This window comes from Coregonus lavaretus, assembly GCF_964263955.1.
Source record: "Coregonus lavaretus genome assembly, chromosome: 30".
NCBI lineage: Eukaryota > Metazoa > Chordata > Actinopteri > Salmoniformes > Salmonidae > Coregonus > Coregonus lavaretus.
In genome coordinates this window covers 32,088,708-32,103,779 of record NC_140017.1, presented here as the reverse complement: position 1 = coordinate 32,103,779, position 15,072 = coordinate 32,088,708, and the positions used below count along the sequence as shown (strand labels likewise).

The 15,072-nt window shown below is 45.0% G+C and overlaps 1 protein-coding gene across 1 annotated transcript; it reads left to right on the top strand.

Annotated features, from left to right (window-relative positions):
* Window positions 1–1,467: 1,467 nt before the first annotated feature.
* On the top strand, window positions 1,468–14,668 carry LOC311106206 (protein FAM131A-like; the record flags this gene model as incomplete). Its single annotated transcript, XM_084148515.1, has 5 exons — window positions 1,468–1,605; window positions 6,890–6,983; window positions 7,106–7,288; window positions 13,094–13,225; window positions 14,061–14,668. Exons 1-5 carry the CDS (start codon window positions 1,540–1,542, stop codon window positions 14,666–14,668), a joined length of 1,083 nt encoding a protein of 360 aa, XP_084004641.1. The 5' UTR covers window positions 1,468–1,539.
* Between the last annotated feature and the right edge of the window lie 404 nt (window positions 14,669–15,072).

Below are 15,072 nucleotides of genomic sequence, written 5' to 3'. Positions count from 1 at the left end.
CAGTGCATGGCTCGTCTACCCCACAGCAATCTGTGTGTGTGAGGGTTGGAAATCAACACACATCAAAAGGGAGCCAGCGGCCATCGGCTCAAATGACAAACCAACGCCTTCCAAGCCCCATCCATGAATCTAATTTACAAAACAGCGCGTGCATCCATCACCCCTCCGAACAATACTTTAATTAGTGAGCGAGCCATGGATTCCCAGATACAAAACACCCCGAGGCATTTGATCCCAACACATCCAATTAAATGGCAGATATTGAATCCTCCTGGCGCGAGCAACTTGAGCTCGTGAGTGATGAGGCCAGATATATTGGGCTCAATATCAGAGATGGGTGCCGGCGACTAATCGACCGAAGAATTGTTCTTTTCACATGCTGTAACTAGAAACTGTTCTCTGAGAGAAGAGAAAAAGAGAAGCTATCCTTTGACATTATAGACCCACTCTGATTACTGAAAGGAAATATCCAGTAGAGACTGAGGTTTTTGTAAGCAACTGATACTAAATGGCACTTGTCATTTATTATTGGCAGTTGCATGGTTGATTATCTAGTCATGTTGCACTCATCCCCACAAGCCTACCCATTGAAAACGGCGATCACACAGTGCACTGTGACTAGGAGCTGTCCAAGTGCTGAAACACCTGTAGGGCATTTCCGTGCTTCTGCTTTGCAACCTTGGTCAATCCTTCAGAGATTAACAAATAGAATCAACTACAATCTTTATCATTTTTGTATTCGAACGAGTGGTGGAAACTATTACCTAAGTGGTACCACCATTGTGCCAAGTTATGACGTAAGCGTCAGTCTATTTCTCTGAAGTGTTGTTCAATTAGGTTTTGCGCAGTGCCAATTCCAGCCTGAGGGAGCTGGCTGAAGGGATGGTGGCATTTGAGCTCGCTAGAGCACGACGTGCCCATAGTCCTTTTCCATGTAGGCCTATTGGTTAGTGCCTTGGCACTCATAATGGAGGGCGGTTAAAGTGCATGCAGCCAGGTGGAGAGGTGTTTAGGTGGAAAATAAAAAGGTGTATTTTGTCATAAAGAGAAGTGCATATTATATTCTCTGCTTTATTTGATTAGCAGGGACGGTCACTGGGCCCCCTCTAATCTACACTGACCTATTTATAGCTTAGATTGTTGAAAAAAATACAAACGACAAGAGCCTTGCCTGCATGACGTGGCATGACTGCAAAGTGGATGTGCACGAGGACAGCCCCCCTCACATAGCTCTCCGTGGTATTTCACTTCAAGTGGACCCTGTCGTTTTTATTACTATTCTAAATAGGTTTTAACTGGGGTTAATAGTCGGCCTTATCTAAGGGACACTACATTGAGATACCACGCAGGGCCCGCTGAGGATTCTAAACGCTCCGGCTGAGTTAGCCCCCGCAGTGGCTGCTGAGTCCCTCTCGAGGCATGGTGATTTGCAGTTTACCTATAAGTTCTCTCCTTTCGACGGTGGCAGTCGACGGTCCTACAGTGCGCGTGGACTGGAGCGAAGCAAACTCTGTGTCTGACCTGGCGCTCTTGGGGAACATGCGGACCTGCTTGGCTCGCAGACTCATTCTCCACGCACCCCTAGAGACTCTGGACCACTGCGAGGTGCTGATTCCCACAGTTTTACCATTTTTTTGGCTCGGTCCGCACATAGTTACTTGACACCGCGTCCCCTGGCCCTGGCCCTGGCCCTGGCGCTCAGCTACAGCTATCATACACTGTGTATTCATGCGAGACCCTCTATCACAGGAGATGTTTTCACTGGAGGAATGCTTATTGAATAGGCCTATACTGTTTACTCGATACTGCGCTGCATGAGGTGGAACATCATTGTTCATCTCTGTTATAATGGGTGCGTTTACATCATATTCCATTATCCTAAAGCAGCAGTTCTGAACCGAACATTTGTATCACCAATATGTTTGTGTTTTAACTGCAGTAGCCTATTTGGAATAGGCCTACAATTACATAAACCCTCGTGTTGCTCGTTTATAGTTTGTCTAATACAATGGGATCGCCGATAATAGAAGTCAGTAGTAATTCGCGATGTGAAGCATACAAATATTTTCTCAACCTTTTCTGGTTTAATAATTATCTAATTAACTAAGCCGTCAACGAGCGATTCCGCTTTGGGTTCCTTCATTTTGGTTTTCATTAAATGTTCACCAGTTAGTTTTCTAATTATTATATGAAGTCATTCAAAGTAATTAGCAATTAATTTTTAATGCAGCTTTCAAATGGGAATCTCAATGGCTCTGAATGTAATGCCTTTTTGCCTTGGCCTAAATGCAATTAAACAGCTCTACTAAGGAGAGTTGGACGGTTGGGTCGGCAGCGGCTCGGCGGCCAATGCTGCAGTCTCATTTACTGTGTAGGCTTCAGCGCTTCTGACTGACTGCCTGGCTTTGTACCCGGAGGTTGGCCGCAGTGCCACGTTGACATTGGGTTGGTTTGATTGTTCCTTTCGGAGTAGCTCTCTGTGACGATGTATACATATTATTTACTGACCGGCACAATTTTCTAATGACTAGGCTATATCTAAACAATTTCAGGTATAGGCCTATCCAGAGGTGGAAACGATTATGCAATGAACCGGCTCACAGATTCTATATTCCATTTAGTCCATATTATCTCTCTATATTGACAGTCTTCTGCAGGCTATGGAGAAGTAAATAGAAGTTAGCAGGTTGCTGGAATAATTCACTCAAAGCTAATGATGAATCCGTCTCATCTCATTTTATCGATCAGTGCGCACCATCTGGATCTCGCAATGAGCCAGCGCGTGGCTGCAGGAAAGAGGAGATGATTAGCACCGCCACAATATTCCATTCTTGTCTCTCTCCTCTCTTCTCTCTACACGGCTCTATTGAATATCTCGGAGATGGAATAGAAGGGCTAGGGCCATTATGCTTGTTTTTCCCTTGGTGACCCTTCAAGCACCGTATCAGACCCTTGCGTGCGTGCCCATTGCCAGACAGAAGTTCCGCGAGTGCACGCGTGTCGGCTCGACTTCTCTTCACGTTCAACAAGCATAGACAACGCATCTGTTTGTAGACCAGACAGTGTCGCCTCTGAAACCTATAGAAAGCATTTGAGTCTTTGGGCTTCCAGAGGAATATTTGAACGTATAGCTGAGACGAGGAGTAAAAGACGAGGGGTTGCAGCAGAAAATAAGCGGTGTTGTGGCCATCCGTGGTGCATGTGACGTAATCTACGAATCACGGATCCAAGTATCCTGAGATAAATTGTTCCTTGGTGATCGGTTGCTATAGCAATACTCCTTTAGTGGAAACTTGAGCAACGGAGAACCGTTTTCGAAGCACACAGGCATAGGGTCGCGAGGAGGCGAGGACAGCACACATAAACAGCGGCGTGGCATGTTAGAGAAGAAGGACTCGATGTCCTATTTTCCATGGAAAAGCTGCTCTTCTGCGAGAAAACAAGGGGCGTTGTCACGGATGAAGGAACACTTATTTCACTGATGTAAATGATTTTGTAATAATAATAATAATATGCCATTTAGCAGACGCTTTTATCCAAAGCGACTTACAGTCATGCGTGCATACATTTTTGTGTATGGGTGGTCCCGGGGATCGAACCCACTACCTTGGCGTTACAAGCGCCGTGCTCTACCAGCTGAGCTACAGAGGACCACAGCAAAGGTAGTGGGTTCGATCCCCGGGACCACCCATACACAAAAATGTATGCACGCATGACTGTAAGTCGCTTTGGATAAAAGCGTCTGCTAAATGGCATATTATTATTATTATTATTATTATTATTATTATTACAAATTCATTTACATCAGTGAAATGTGATACAAGTGTTCCTTCATCCGTGACAACGCCCCTTGTTTTCTCGCAGAAGAGCAGCTTTTCCATGGAAAATAGGACATCGACTCCTTCTTCTCTAACATGCCACGCCGCTGTTTATGTGTGCTGTCCTCGCCTCCTCGCGACCCTATGCCTGTGTGCTTCGAAAACGGTTCTCCGTTGCTCAAGTTTCCACTAGCAAAGGAAGCCTATTCTTGCATGCAATCTTTGCGTGTGTGAATGTGGGTGTCTTTGTGCGTGTAGCCAGTGTGCGCGCGTGCGTTTGTTTTTGTGATATCATGTTACAGCATAGTCTACTTGCAGAAATGCCTCATATTCAGTTTATTCAATTCAAAGGAACTGGAGTAGAGCTGTCCTGTGCTGAAAAGCCTGTAGTAGGGCATTGCTGTGTCTCCCTGTAGTGATATGCACGTCACTCTGGCACCTGTTTTGCAAACTATTGGGCCATCCTAGTTTATTTTGGCAAATATAACTTTAATATTTTCTATATTTAATTAATCTTAAAATAAGGGAAGTAGTTGTAAATACATTCCTGTTCGAAGGCCATATGTTTGTGGGTTCTCTTATGAAACCTGTGGCACTGCGTCTGCAGTTTTGGAGGCGACCGTGAGAAACCGGTTAGTTCAATACACCAAGCAGATACGCGGAATGCCAATTACTCAATTAATGTATAGCCTACTGCCCGTGCCGGTGCTGTTGATGTTTTCCTTTCTTTTTCTGTGTTGAGAATGCTTCATAGGTCTGTTGTCACTATAGAGAGTTTATGGTAAAGCAATGGTTCAACAGAAACGACAGCGAATGCCACAAGCGAGTCTGGGATTTTAAACTGAGTAATGGCAACTTCGGCACCTTGCTGCTCTGTCTGTTCACTAGACCGTGCCAGATTAGCCCATTGCTTGTCAGTAACACACCGGGCATGTCCTCATTCTTTTACCGAAGGGATGTGTGTGTCCGTGTATGTGAAGCACAAGAGTGCCATCCTCTTCACCCGTCTGTGTGGGGATGAATGCCGCCGATGCCTTCACCATTCCGAGCTCTCAGCTCGCGTTCAGCAGGGCAGTAGAGGAAAGTGGGTGAAGAGGTAGAAGGAGGGGGTGACGGTGGTGTAAACTGCAGTGGCCCCCGGGGTCATGTGAAACTCGAGGGCATGTCATATCTCCCAGTTTTTCTTCAGTGATCTGGGAGCTCCTCTCGCTCTCTCGTTCTCTCTCTTCTGAGGCGCTAGAGGATTATCACGCCTCTCAATAGTGGTTGATATAATCGCCAGCGCGGGAACATTTTAGCTCGCGGGGCCCCTGCCTCAGGGCTGTTACTAAATGTTCAGTATTTAGAGCGCCCCAAAAACGGTGTCATTGCGTTCTGCTGCTAATGATTCTACCGTCATGAATTAGCAATGCGCAAGCTTAGCTTGACATGGGATCAGCTAACTGTCGACATTATAAACACGTGGACCAAGCTAGGCTATAAAAAGCGATGGGGAACAAATGCGCATACAATGTCTGTGGTGTGACTTTACAGTATGGGCAGACCGTCAGTAGCGGTGCATGGGTAAAATCACTTGGGAAGCCAAGCCAGATAAAAAGCCATATCACAACCTATGTGTTGTGATAATTGCATTGTTTTCTATATAACCTGTAAATTCACATGCCTTGCGACCATAATATATAGGTCTAAGGCTGAGACAAGATGACACAGTGACAGAATCAATTCAACCACACCTTTGTTTCATCACAAAACCGGAGAGCAACCTCTGTCCGGTGAAGTCCACAAAGCATATTGCATGTAACAGTTACATGACCTACAGCATGGTCAAGCAAGTTAATATTTCCGACATTTTCGGACTGCTAAACAACTAGCTATTGATTTTGAACCACTGAGAGTTACCGCAAGTCGCAAAGAAAACAGGAGCTGCCTCCACTATTCCAACACCATTTCAACTTCAACATTTCAACATCATCAAATCACCTATGTTTAGTCTATTACAGTGACAATTAAAATATAACAAAAACAATTTAGTCCAATCAATGTAAGCTTAATATGATGTGGTTGACCATGGTTCTGATTTGTGTGTGTGTGTCCATGTTCGTAGAGAAAACATGTTGACTCACCCTACTTGTTGAGAAACGCCAATGCCATCCTCCTCTCTTTCATGTTGACGAAATGGTCTATGACTCTTGTCATAGAGTACACTTTTATTTTAAGTTGTCCTAGGCTACCTGGCTAAAATGCTTGCTCGCTAGCCTAACTTCCTTTCATGGGCAACGTTAGCTAGTTAACATTAGTCTTCTACATCTAGCTACATATTGAACTTTCATCCTCTCAGTCCAGGGGCACAACAATGTATACATGTATGGTTGGATCAGAATCGCCTTTATAATCATCAGCCAGTACAGAGAATTAAGTAAAACCACAAGTCCAAATGCTCGCTGGCTTCCATTGCATTCAATGCTACGGGCGGCAACAATGTCATACTCTTTATGACCAGACAACATCAGACCCTGTAGATGGCCTATACATACAGAGACAGGGGCGCTGTTTCGCTCGCTCCGATGCTTTCTCCGGTGAAATACATTCAGCCTCTTGCGAATTGAAGGAAAATTATGAAAACACAGAGTGACGAAAGATACATTATTTTCTATTTTTTTCTTGGTCAATTTTTTGGGGATGCCTGGCTTCCCTTGGCATCCATGAATACACACCACTGCAGACCTTACCAAGGGAGGAGAGTAGAGAGGAAGGACAGACCAGACCAGACCAAGGGAGTAGAGTAGAGAGGATGGGGGTTGTTCTGTCATTTCCTCATAATAATCTTGCAATGGCCCTTCATATCTTTCATGCAGTGTGTGTGTGTCTGTGCGTGTACCTGTGTGTGTAAAAGCAATGAAAACAGGTATTTTCTCTGCCTTGAAAACATGAGTGCTCTTTTAGATCAGTTTGAATGGATTTCTTGGTAGTCATAGCATGTACAGTGCATCTGTATAATAACCTACACTGCTTGTCATCATTAATGTAGTGTATGAGTCATCCTTCACTAATGCTTGTTTTTTCCTTCACAGGTAAATGTTGAAGACACCGCTGAAATGTTACCAAAATCGAGAAGAGCACTTACCATTCAAGAGATTGCGGCGTTAGCCAGATCTTCATTACATGGTAAATACGAGCATTGCGCCCGAATGCAAACACATGCACACGCACACAAAACAAATCCTGCCTGCTATACTCTTTACACTTTACATGTATGTGACCCTTGCCCTCTAATCTTTGACCTCTAGGCATCTCCCAGGCGATGAAGGACCATGTGACGCGGCCCACAGGCATGGCCCAGGGCAGGGTGGCCCACCTGATAGAGTGGAAGGGCTGGTGTAAGCCCACTGACACCCCCACAGCTCTGGAGTCTGACTTCAACAACTACTCTGACCTCACTGAGGGAGAACAGGAGGCACGCTTCGCTGCAGGTCAGTAGGCCTACCTCGTTTATCATTAAGATAATTTAGTTTTACTTTAACAGGTAAGATGACTGAGAATGGTTTTTACAGCAGTGACTTGAGGTATTACAATTTTGTGAAATGTTCCTCTTTCTCTCTGTTTTTTGTCCCATTCTTTCTATACCACTCTTTTGTCCTCTGTCCCTGTCTGCCGCCCTCTTTTACTATTTCACTCTATTCCTCTCTCTTTTGCCTATCTCCATCTGTCTCTCTGTCTATTCTCTAGGTCCCTCGTTCCCTCTCTCTCCTCATTCCTCTTTGTCTTTCACCCCCCCTCTCTCTCCATTCTCCCTCCCTCCCTGCAGTGCAGCCTCTCAAGGTTAATTTGCACAGTAAGGTTCTGCTCCTGGCTAGTGACGGCGTGACTGAGCGCTTTTCTCTGTGTCCCTCCTCTCCTCTTGTTTTCCTCTCCTCTCCTCTGACCATCACAAAATATGCCCCCTTTACACACATACTGTACAGGCATGCAAACACTTCTACCCCCTTCTGATCCCACCATCACATCCAGCTGACCCCAGGGTTATTTCTCTTGTCCTTCACTTCCTCTTACATCATCACTGTGCGCCTGTCCACTTTGTCAGAACCCTGGTCAGTGCTGACATGACATGACTCCTCATCTACGTCACTGTCTCTGTTTGAATTTTAGCTGGGCTTGGGTGACTTTGCAGGTTGTGTGAAAAACCGTGAATGTAATGTACAGTTGAAGTCGGAAGTTTACATACACTTAGGTTGCAGTCATTAAAACTCGTTTTTCAACCACTCCACACATTTCTTGTTACAAACTATAGTTTTGGCAAGTCGGTTAGGACATCTACTTTGTGCATGACACAAGTAATTTTTCCAACAATTGTTCACAGACAGATTATTTCACTTAATTCACTGTATCACAATTCCAGTGGGTCAGAAGTTTACACACACTAAGTTGACTGTGCCTTAAACAGCTTGGAAAATTCCAGAAAATGATGTCATGGCTTTAGAAGCTTCTGATAGGCTAATTGACATAATTTGAGTCAATTGGAGGTGTACCTGTGGATGTATTTCAAGGCCTACCTTCAAACTCAGTGCCTCTTTGCTTGACATCATGCGAAAAATCAAAAGAAATCAGCCAAGACCTCAGTAAAGAAATTGTAGACCTCCACCAGTCTGGTTCATCCTTGTGAGCAATTTCAAAAATGCCTGAAGGTACCACGTTCATCTGTACAAACAATAGTACGCAAGTATAAACATCACGCAGCCGTCATACGCGTTCTGTCTCCTATAGATTAACATACTTTGGTGCGAAAGGTGCAAATCAATCCCAGAACAACAGCAAAGGAACTTGTGAAGATGCTGGAGGAAACAGGTACGGAGGTATCTATATCCACAGTAAAACGAGTCCTATATCGACATAACCTAAAAGGCCGCTCAGTAGGGAAGAAGCCACTGCTCCAAAACCGCCATACAAAAGCCAGACTACGGTTTGCAACTGCACATGGGGACAAAGATCGTACTTTTTGGAGAAATGTCCTCTGGTCTGATGAAACAAAAATAGAACTGTTTGGCCATAATGACCATCGTTATGTTTGGAGGAAAAAGGGGGACGCTTGCAAGCCGAAGAACACCATCCCATCCGTGAAGCACGGGGGTGGCAGCATCATGCTGTGGGGGTGCTTTGCTGCAGGAGAGACTGGTGCACTTCACAAAATAGATGGCATCATGAGGAAGGAAAATTATGTGGATATATTGACACAACATCTCAAGACATCAGTCAGGAAGTTAAAGCTTGGTTGCAAATGGGTCTTCCAAATGGACAATGACCCCAAGCATACTTCCAAAGTTGTGGCAAAATGTCTTAAGGCCAACAAAGTCAAGGTATTGGAGTGGCCATCACAAAGCCCTGACCTCAATCCTATAGAATTTGTGGGCAGAACTGAAAAAGCGTGTGCGAGCAAGGAGGCCTACAAACCTGACTCAGTTACACCAGCGCTGTCAGGAGGAATGGGCCAAAATTCACCCAACTTATTGTGGGAAGCTTGTGGAAGGCTACCCGAAACGTTTGACCCAAGTTAAACAATTTAAAGGCAATGTTACCAAATACTAATTGAGTGTATGTAAACTTTTGACCCACTGGGAATGTGATGAAAGAAATAAAAGCTGAAATAAATAATTCTCTCTACTATTATTCTGACATTTCACATTCTTAAAATAAAGTGGAATTTTTACTTGGATTAAATGTCAGGAATTGTGAAAAACTGATTTTAAATGTATTTGGCTAAGGTGTATGTAAACTTCCGACTTCAACTGTAGCTGTGTATTGGTGTATGTATGTGAGAGAGTGTAAATGTATGAATGTTTGGTCAAAGTGATTCGGTTTCAATTATGGGAGAGAGTACAAGGGTAAATGTCTTGGAAGGTTTTTGACTATGTATGCACAGTATATGGTGTTTGTGTGTTTGCTGGCTCTCAGGATAGATTAAGCCAGCTGAATGGGAGGTACCCTGGGGGTTGTGTCCAGGTGGGGTTGTCCTATTGATGGACCAGCCCGTGCCAACACACACAAACATCTCTGTCTCGGCCTCTCTCTCTAACATACACACACACACACACACACATACACTATCTTGGATAGTGGTTATCCCCTGCAGGAGTCTGGCTGTCAGCCTTGACCGATACTTAGAGGAGCTTATTTCACCCTTTAGACTGTGTGTGTGTGTGTGTGTGTGTGTGAGTGTGTGAGAGAGAGGGAGAGAGAGAGAGAGTGAGAGAGAGTGTGTATAGAAGGGTGTACTTTTCAGTTTGTGTGAGCGTGTCAAATGTTACTGTGTGTGTGTGTATGTATGTGCAGGTCTGGCAGGGCTGGCAGGGCTACAGGTCCATGGGGTTACTCTGTAGATGCCATCAAAGTGTTCTGGGAGTGTGCTGGACTGGGAGAGGAGCCAATCTATGCAGGACCATAGCATACACATGCTCGTGCACACACACACATGTATACAGAATGGATGTAAACCTTGTTGTGTATAAGATGGAGAAAGAGAATGAGAAACAGAAACTTAAAGAAAGAGAAAGACACTAGCGGTATGTGTCAGAGGACAGTCCTTCCTGTGTGTGAAGGCTGAGTTTAGGGCTGAGCCACAGTAGAATATGAATGAGAGAATCGATCTCTGTGTGAATCAACACATGAATACAGAACACATGACAGAAGAGAACAGGGGAGAGGGAAATAGAGAGTGAGAATTTAAATTGAAATGGGATGAGGAGAGAAAGAGAGAGATGAGATGAAAAAGAGGGAGATTGAAATGTAAAGGAAAATAAAATGAGATGAATGAGAAAAGGAGAGGAGCACAAGGCATGTGGCTAAGGGAGAGAGAGGAGAAATAAATGAGAAGACAGGAATGAGAAAAGAGAGGGATTGGATGGAATACAAAAGAGAGGAGAGGAATGAGGAAAGGAAGGCCTTTGAAGCAGTGGAGAGAAAGAGGTAATTTGTGATTGGCTACCTGGTGACAGTGATTGGAGGTGATTGGTCAGCTCGTCTCTGTGGAACACTGGCTCTGTCACATGCTGAGTCACTTCAGCCACGGAGAAACCCACAGTCACCGTCTCCCCCTGTGTGTAATAAAATAATTTGGTGGGTGTTTATATTTGTCCTATTTCATGAACAAGTGTGTATTAATACACGTGTTTTTTGCATATCCCATCTCTCCTTGAGACACCCTCGGAGAGTGGGTTATGCAATTAGGGTTAAGTGCCTTATTCAAGAGCACATCAGCAGATTTCTCACCTTGTCGGCGTGAGGATTCGAACTAGCGACCATTCAGTCACTGGCCCAACGCTATAACCGCTATGCTACCTGCCACCCCGCTGGGCTACCTGTCGTGTGTGACATACAGATCTGAGACAGATCTCTCATTTCTGATTGTGTATTTGTGTTACACAATCACATACCTGAGTGTGAATTATTTGCAGTGTTTGCATATACAGTGCCCGTCAAAAGTTTGGACACCTACTCATTCCAGGGTTTTTCTTTATTTTTACTATTTTCTACATTGTAGAATAATAGTGAATACATCAAAACTATGAAATAACACATATGGAATCATATAGTAACCAAATAAGTGTTAAAACAAATCAAAATATATTTTATATTTGAGATTCTTCAAAGTAGCCACCCTTTGCCTTGATGACAGCTTTGCACACTCTTGGCATTCTCTCAACCAGCTTCATGAGGTAGTCACCTGGAAATCATTTCAATGAACAGCTGTGCCTTCTTGAAAGTTAATTTGTGGAATTTCTTTCCTTCATAATGCGTTTGAGCCAATCAGTTGTGTTGTGACAAGGTAGGGATGGTATACAGAAGATAGCCCTATTTGGTAAAAGACCAAGTCCATATTATGACAAGAACAGCTCAAATAAGCAAAGAGAAACGACAGTCCATCATTACTTTAAGACATGAAGGTCAGTCAATCCGGAACATTTCAAGAACTTTTAAAGTTTCTTCAAGTGCAGTCGCAAAAACCATAAAGTGCTATGATGAAACTGCCTCTCATGAGGACCACCACATTAAAGGAAGACCCAGAATTACCTCTGCTGCAGGAAATAAATTCATTAGAATAACTGCCCAAATAAATGCTTCACAGAGTTCAAGTAACACACACATCTCAACATCAACTGTTCAGAGGAGACTGCGTGAATCAGGCCTTCATGGTTAAATTGCTGCAAAGAAACCACTACTAAAGGACACCAATAAGACGAAGAGACTTGTTTGGGCCAAGAAACACGAGCAATGGACATTAGACCGGTGGATATCTGTCCTTTGGTCTGATGAGTCCAAATCTGAGATTTTTGGTTCCAACCGTTTTGTCTTTGTGAGACGCAGAATAGGTGAACGGATGATCTCTGCATGTGTGGTTCCCACCGTGAAGCATGGAGGAGGAGGTGTGATAGTGTGGGGGTGCTTTGCTGGCGACACGGTCTGTGATTTATTTAGAATTCAAGGCACACTTAACCAGCATGGCTACCACAGCATTCTGCAGCGATACACCATCCCATCTGGTTTGCGCTTAGTGGGACTATCATTTGTTTTTCAACAGGACAATGACCCAAAACACACCTCCACGTTGTGTAAGGGCTATTTGACCAAGAAGGAGAGTGATGGAGTGCTGCATCAGATGACCTGGCCTCCACAATCCCCCGATCTCAACCCAATTGAGATAGTTTGGGATGAGTTGGACCTCAGAGTGAAAGAAAAGCAACCAACAAGTGCTCAGCATATGTGGGAACTCCTTCAAGACTGTTGGAAAAGCATTCCTCATGAAGCTGGTTGAGATAATGCCAAGAGTGTGCAAAGCTGTCATCAAGGCAAAGGGTGGCAACTTTGAAGATTTGTTTAACACTTTTTTGGTTACTACATGATTCCATACGTGTTATTTCATAGTTTTGATGTCTTCACTATTATTCTACAATGTAGAAAATAGTAAAAATAAAGAAAAATCCTTGAATGAGTAGATGTCCAAACCTTTGACTGGTACTGTATATCCAGGTAACATGTCTGTATGTTGGTATGACCTACGACCTCTCCGGTTTAGAACCTTGCTGTGATGTCAGTCTATCCCTGTACTCTGTCTTCCACAGAAAGGACCTGTCAATCAAAAAGCATATGCCTGCATCATCATGGGCACTCAATGACAGGGCTCAATGTCTGACCTGTGTGTGTTTGTGTGTGTATTGAATGTTTGTGAATATGATGTCTAACCTGTGTGTGTGTGTGTGTGTGTGTGTGTGTGTGTGTGTGTGCAGGTGTGGCTGAGCAGTTTGCCATAGCGGAGGCTAAGCTGAGAGCCTGGTCGTCCGTGGACGGCGATGACTCTAATGACGACTCATATGATGAGGACTTCATTCCCGCCAATGAGCCCACAACACAAAGCACAGGTACTGTACACACACACTCTATCATAATCAGACCTCCTCCAAAACTTCTAAAGATACCAACTTAATTTCTCAACTTCACAATTTGAGCCAATGCTACCCTATTACAACCGGAGTATCACTGAAGAGTGCATGGTCCTCCTTTCTCACCTTCATTTATTCCTCCCCTGCTTTTTACCCTCCAGGCCCTGCACGTCCTTTCTCCCCACCCCCCCCCACCTCTCTCTGTCTCCTCTCTCTGTGTGGTGACGAAGCTGTCTGGAACTCTTATTGTCCCAGTGCCCTACTTTCATCCTCTCACAAAAAAAGTTGTTCCCCGGCGCAATTTGAGATCCCTCCTGCAAGTTTAATTTGATTCCTTTGCTGCAGACGGGGGGGTTGCTCTATGAGTTTGTTGGCTGTGTGAGTGGACTATAAATGTGTGTGTATGTTTGGTGTGTGTGCGCATCTATTTTGGGGACGACAATGCTTTTAGGCTGATTGCTTACTTCACTGCACCAAATATGACTGCTTTGTTTTGCTTGATAATGTCATTTATTTTCATTTAGTATGACGTATTCCGTAACACTACAGTATATGGCTGAGAATTTGCCCCAAAGGCACAGATCTAGGATCAGCTTGAATCCTATAACCTCCACCCTTTCCAGATTTAGCCTGATAAGTTAGTTTCATTATTTAATGTGTCTGCTTTCATTCCATAACAGTAAATTGCTCTCTCATCAGTAGGGCTCATAGTTTTTCATGACTACGTGACCTGACCTCGTCAGGCATGGTCAGACATTAGGCAGGGTCATTCAGCATACTCACTGTCTCTCTTCTCCCCCCTCTCTGGCTCCAGAGGTGCCCACCTACCTGAGGGACCTTCTTCACAGTCAGGTGTGTCAGCACCTGGGTCTGCGGGGGCCGGGCTGCGAGGGGGCAGGAGGAGAGGGGGGAGACAGGCCCTCCCCCACCTCCACAGACACTCTCTGCTCCAGCCTCTACAGCCTGGATGAGCAACACCCCTTACTGCGAGATCTCACCCATCACTGCGGCAACAACCACGCTAACACCGCCGAGCTGGCCGCCAAGATCCTCTCGGCCCTGCAAGGGGGGGAGGAGCTGCTGTTGGCCCGCCTCCAGAGGGTGGGACAGGGGGTTAGAGGGGGAGGGGACTTCAACAGCCTGGGGGGTGGGAGGGGCCGGCCGGGGGGGGAGGAGTCGCCTTGCTACTCTGTGACCTACTCCGAGACCTACCTGTTGCCAGGGGAGGACGAAGATACGCCCTGCAAAGACTATGAGGGCATCGTGTGCCAGGGAGAAGGAGAGCGCGAGGTGTTCCCACCTGACTATGCCACCCACAGGAAGGTCTCAGATGTAGCCTCCTCCGGGGTGGTGTCTCTGGATGAGGATGAAGTGGAGGAAGAGGAGGAGGAGGAGAGGGAGAGAGAGCAGGGAAACAAATAACTTCCCTGTCATTGATTTTTGTTTCATCCATTGTTTCTCCCTCCATCTCTCCCTCCATCTCTCCCTCCATCTCTCCGTCCCTCCCATGGCCTCTGCATGTTTTTTTCATGACTCTTACTGCAGTGTAACCCCTCTGTCTTGACCTGATCGCAACATTTCGATCCCCTACCCGCCTGCCCCCCTGGCGATTTGATATGTATCAATATATTTTTGTCTTGAGGCGTCCAAACAATCTTTTCTATCAATGTGAAGCAGGAGAGCTGGACTGGCTGTCACAGCTTTCAGTAACAAGCCCAATGATTGGTCTGTGGTTTCAGTAAGAAGCCCACGGATTGGTCAGTAGGGTTCAGTGCTCCACCCACCCACAACAAGAAAGGAGAGACTGCTAAAAACTAAAAGGGACA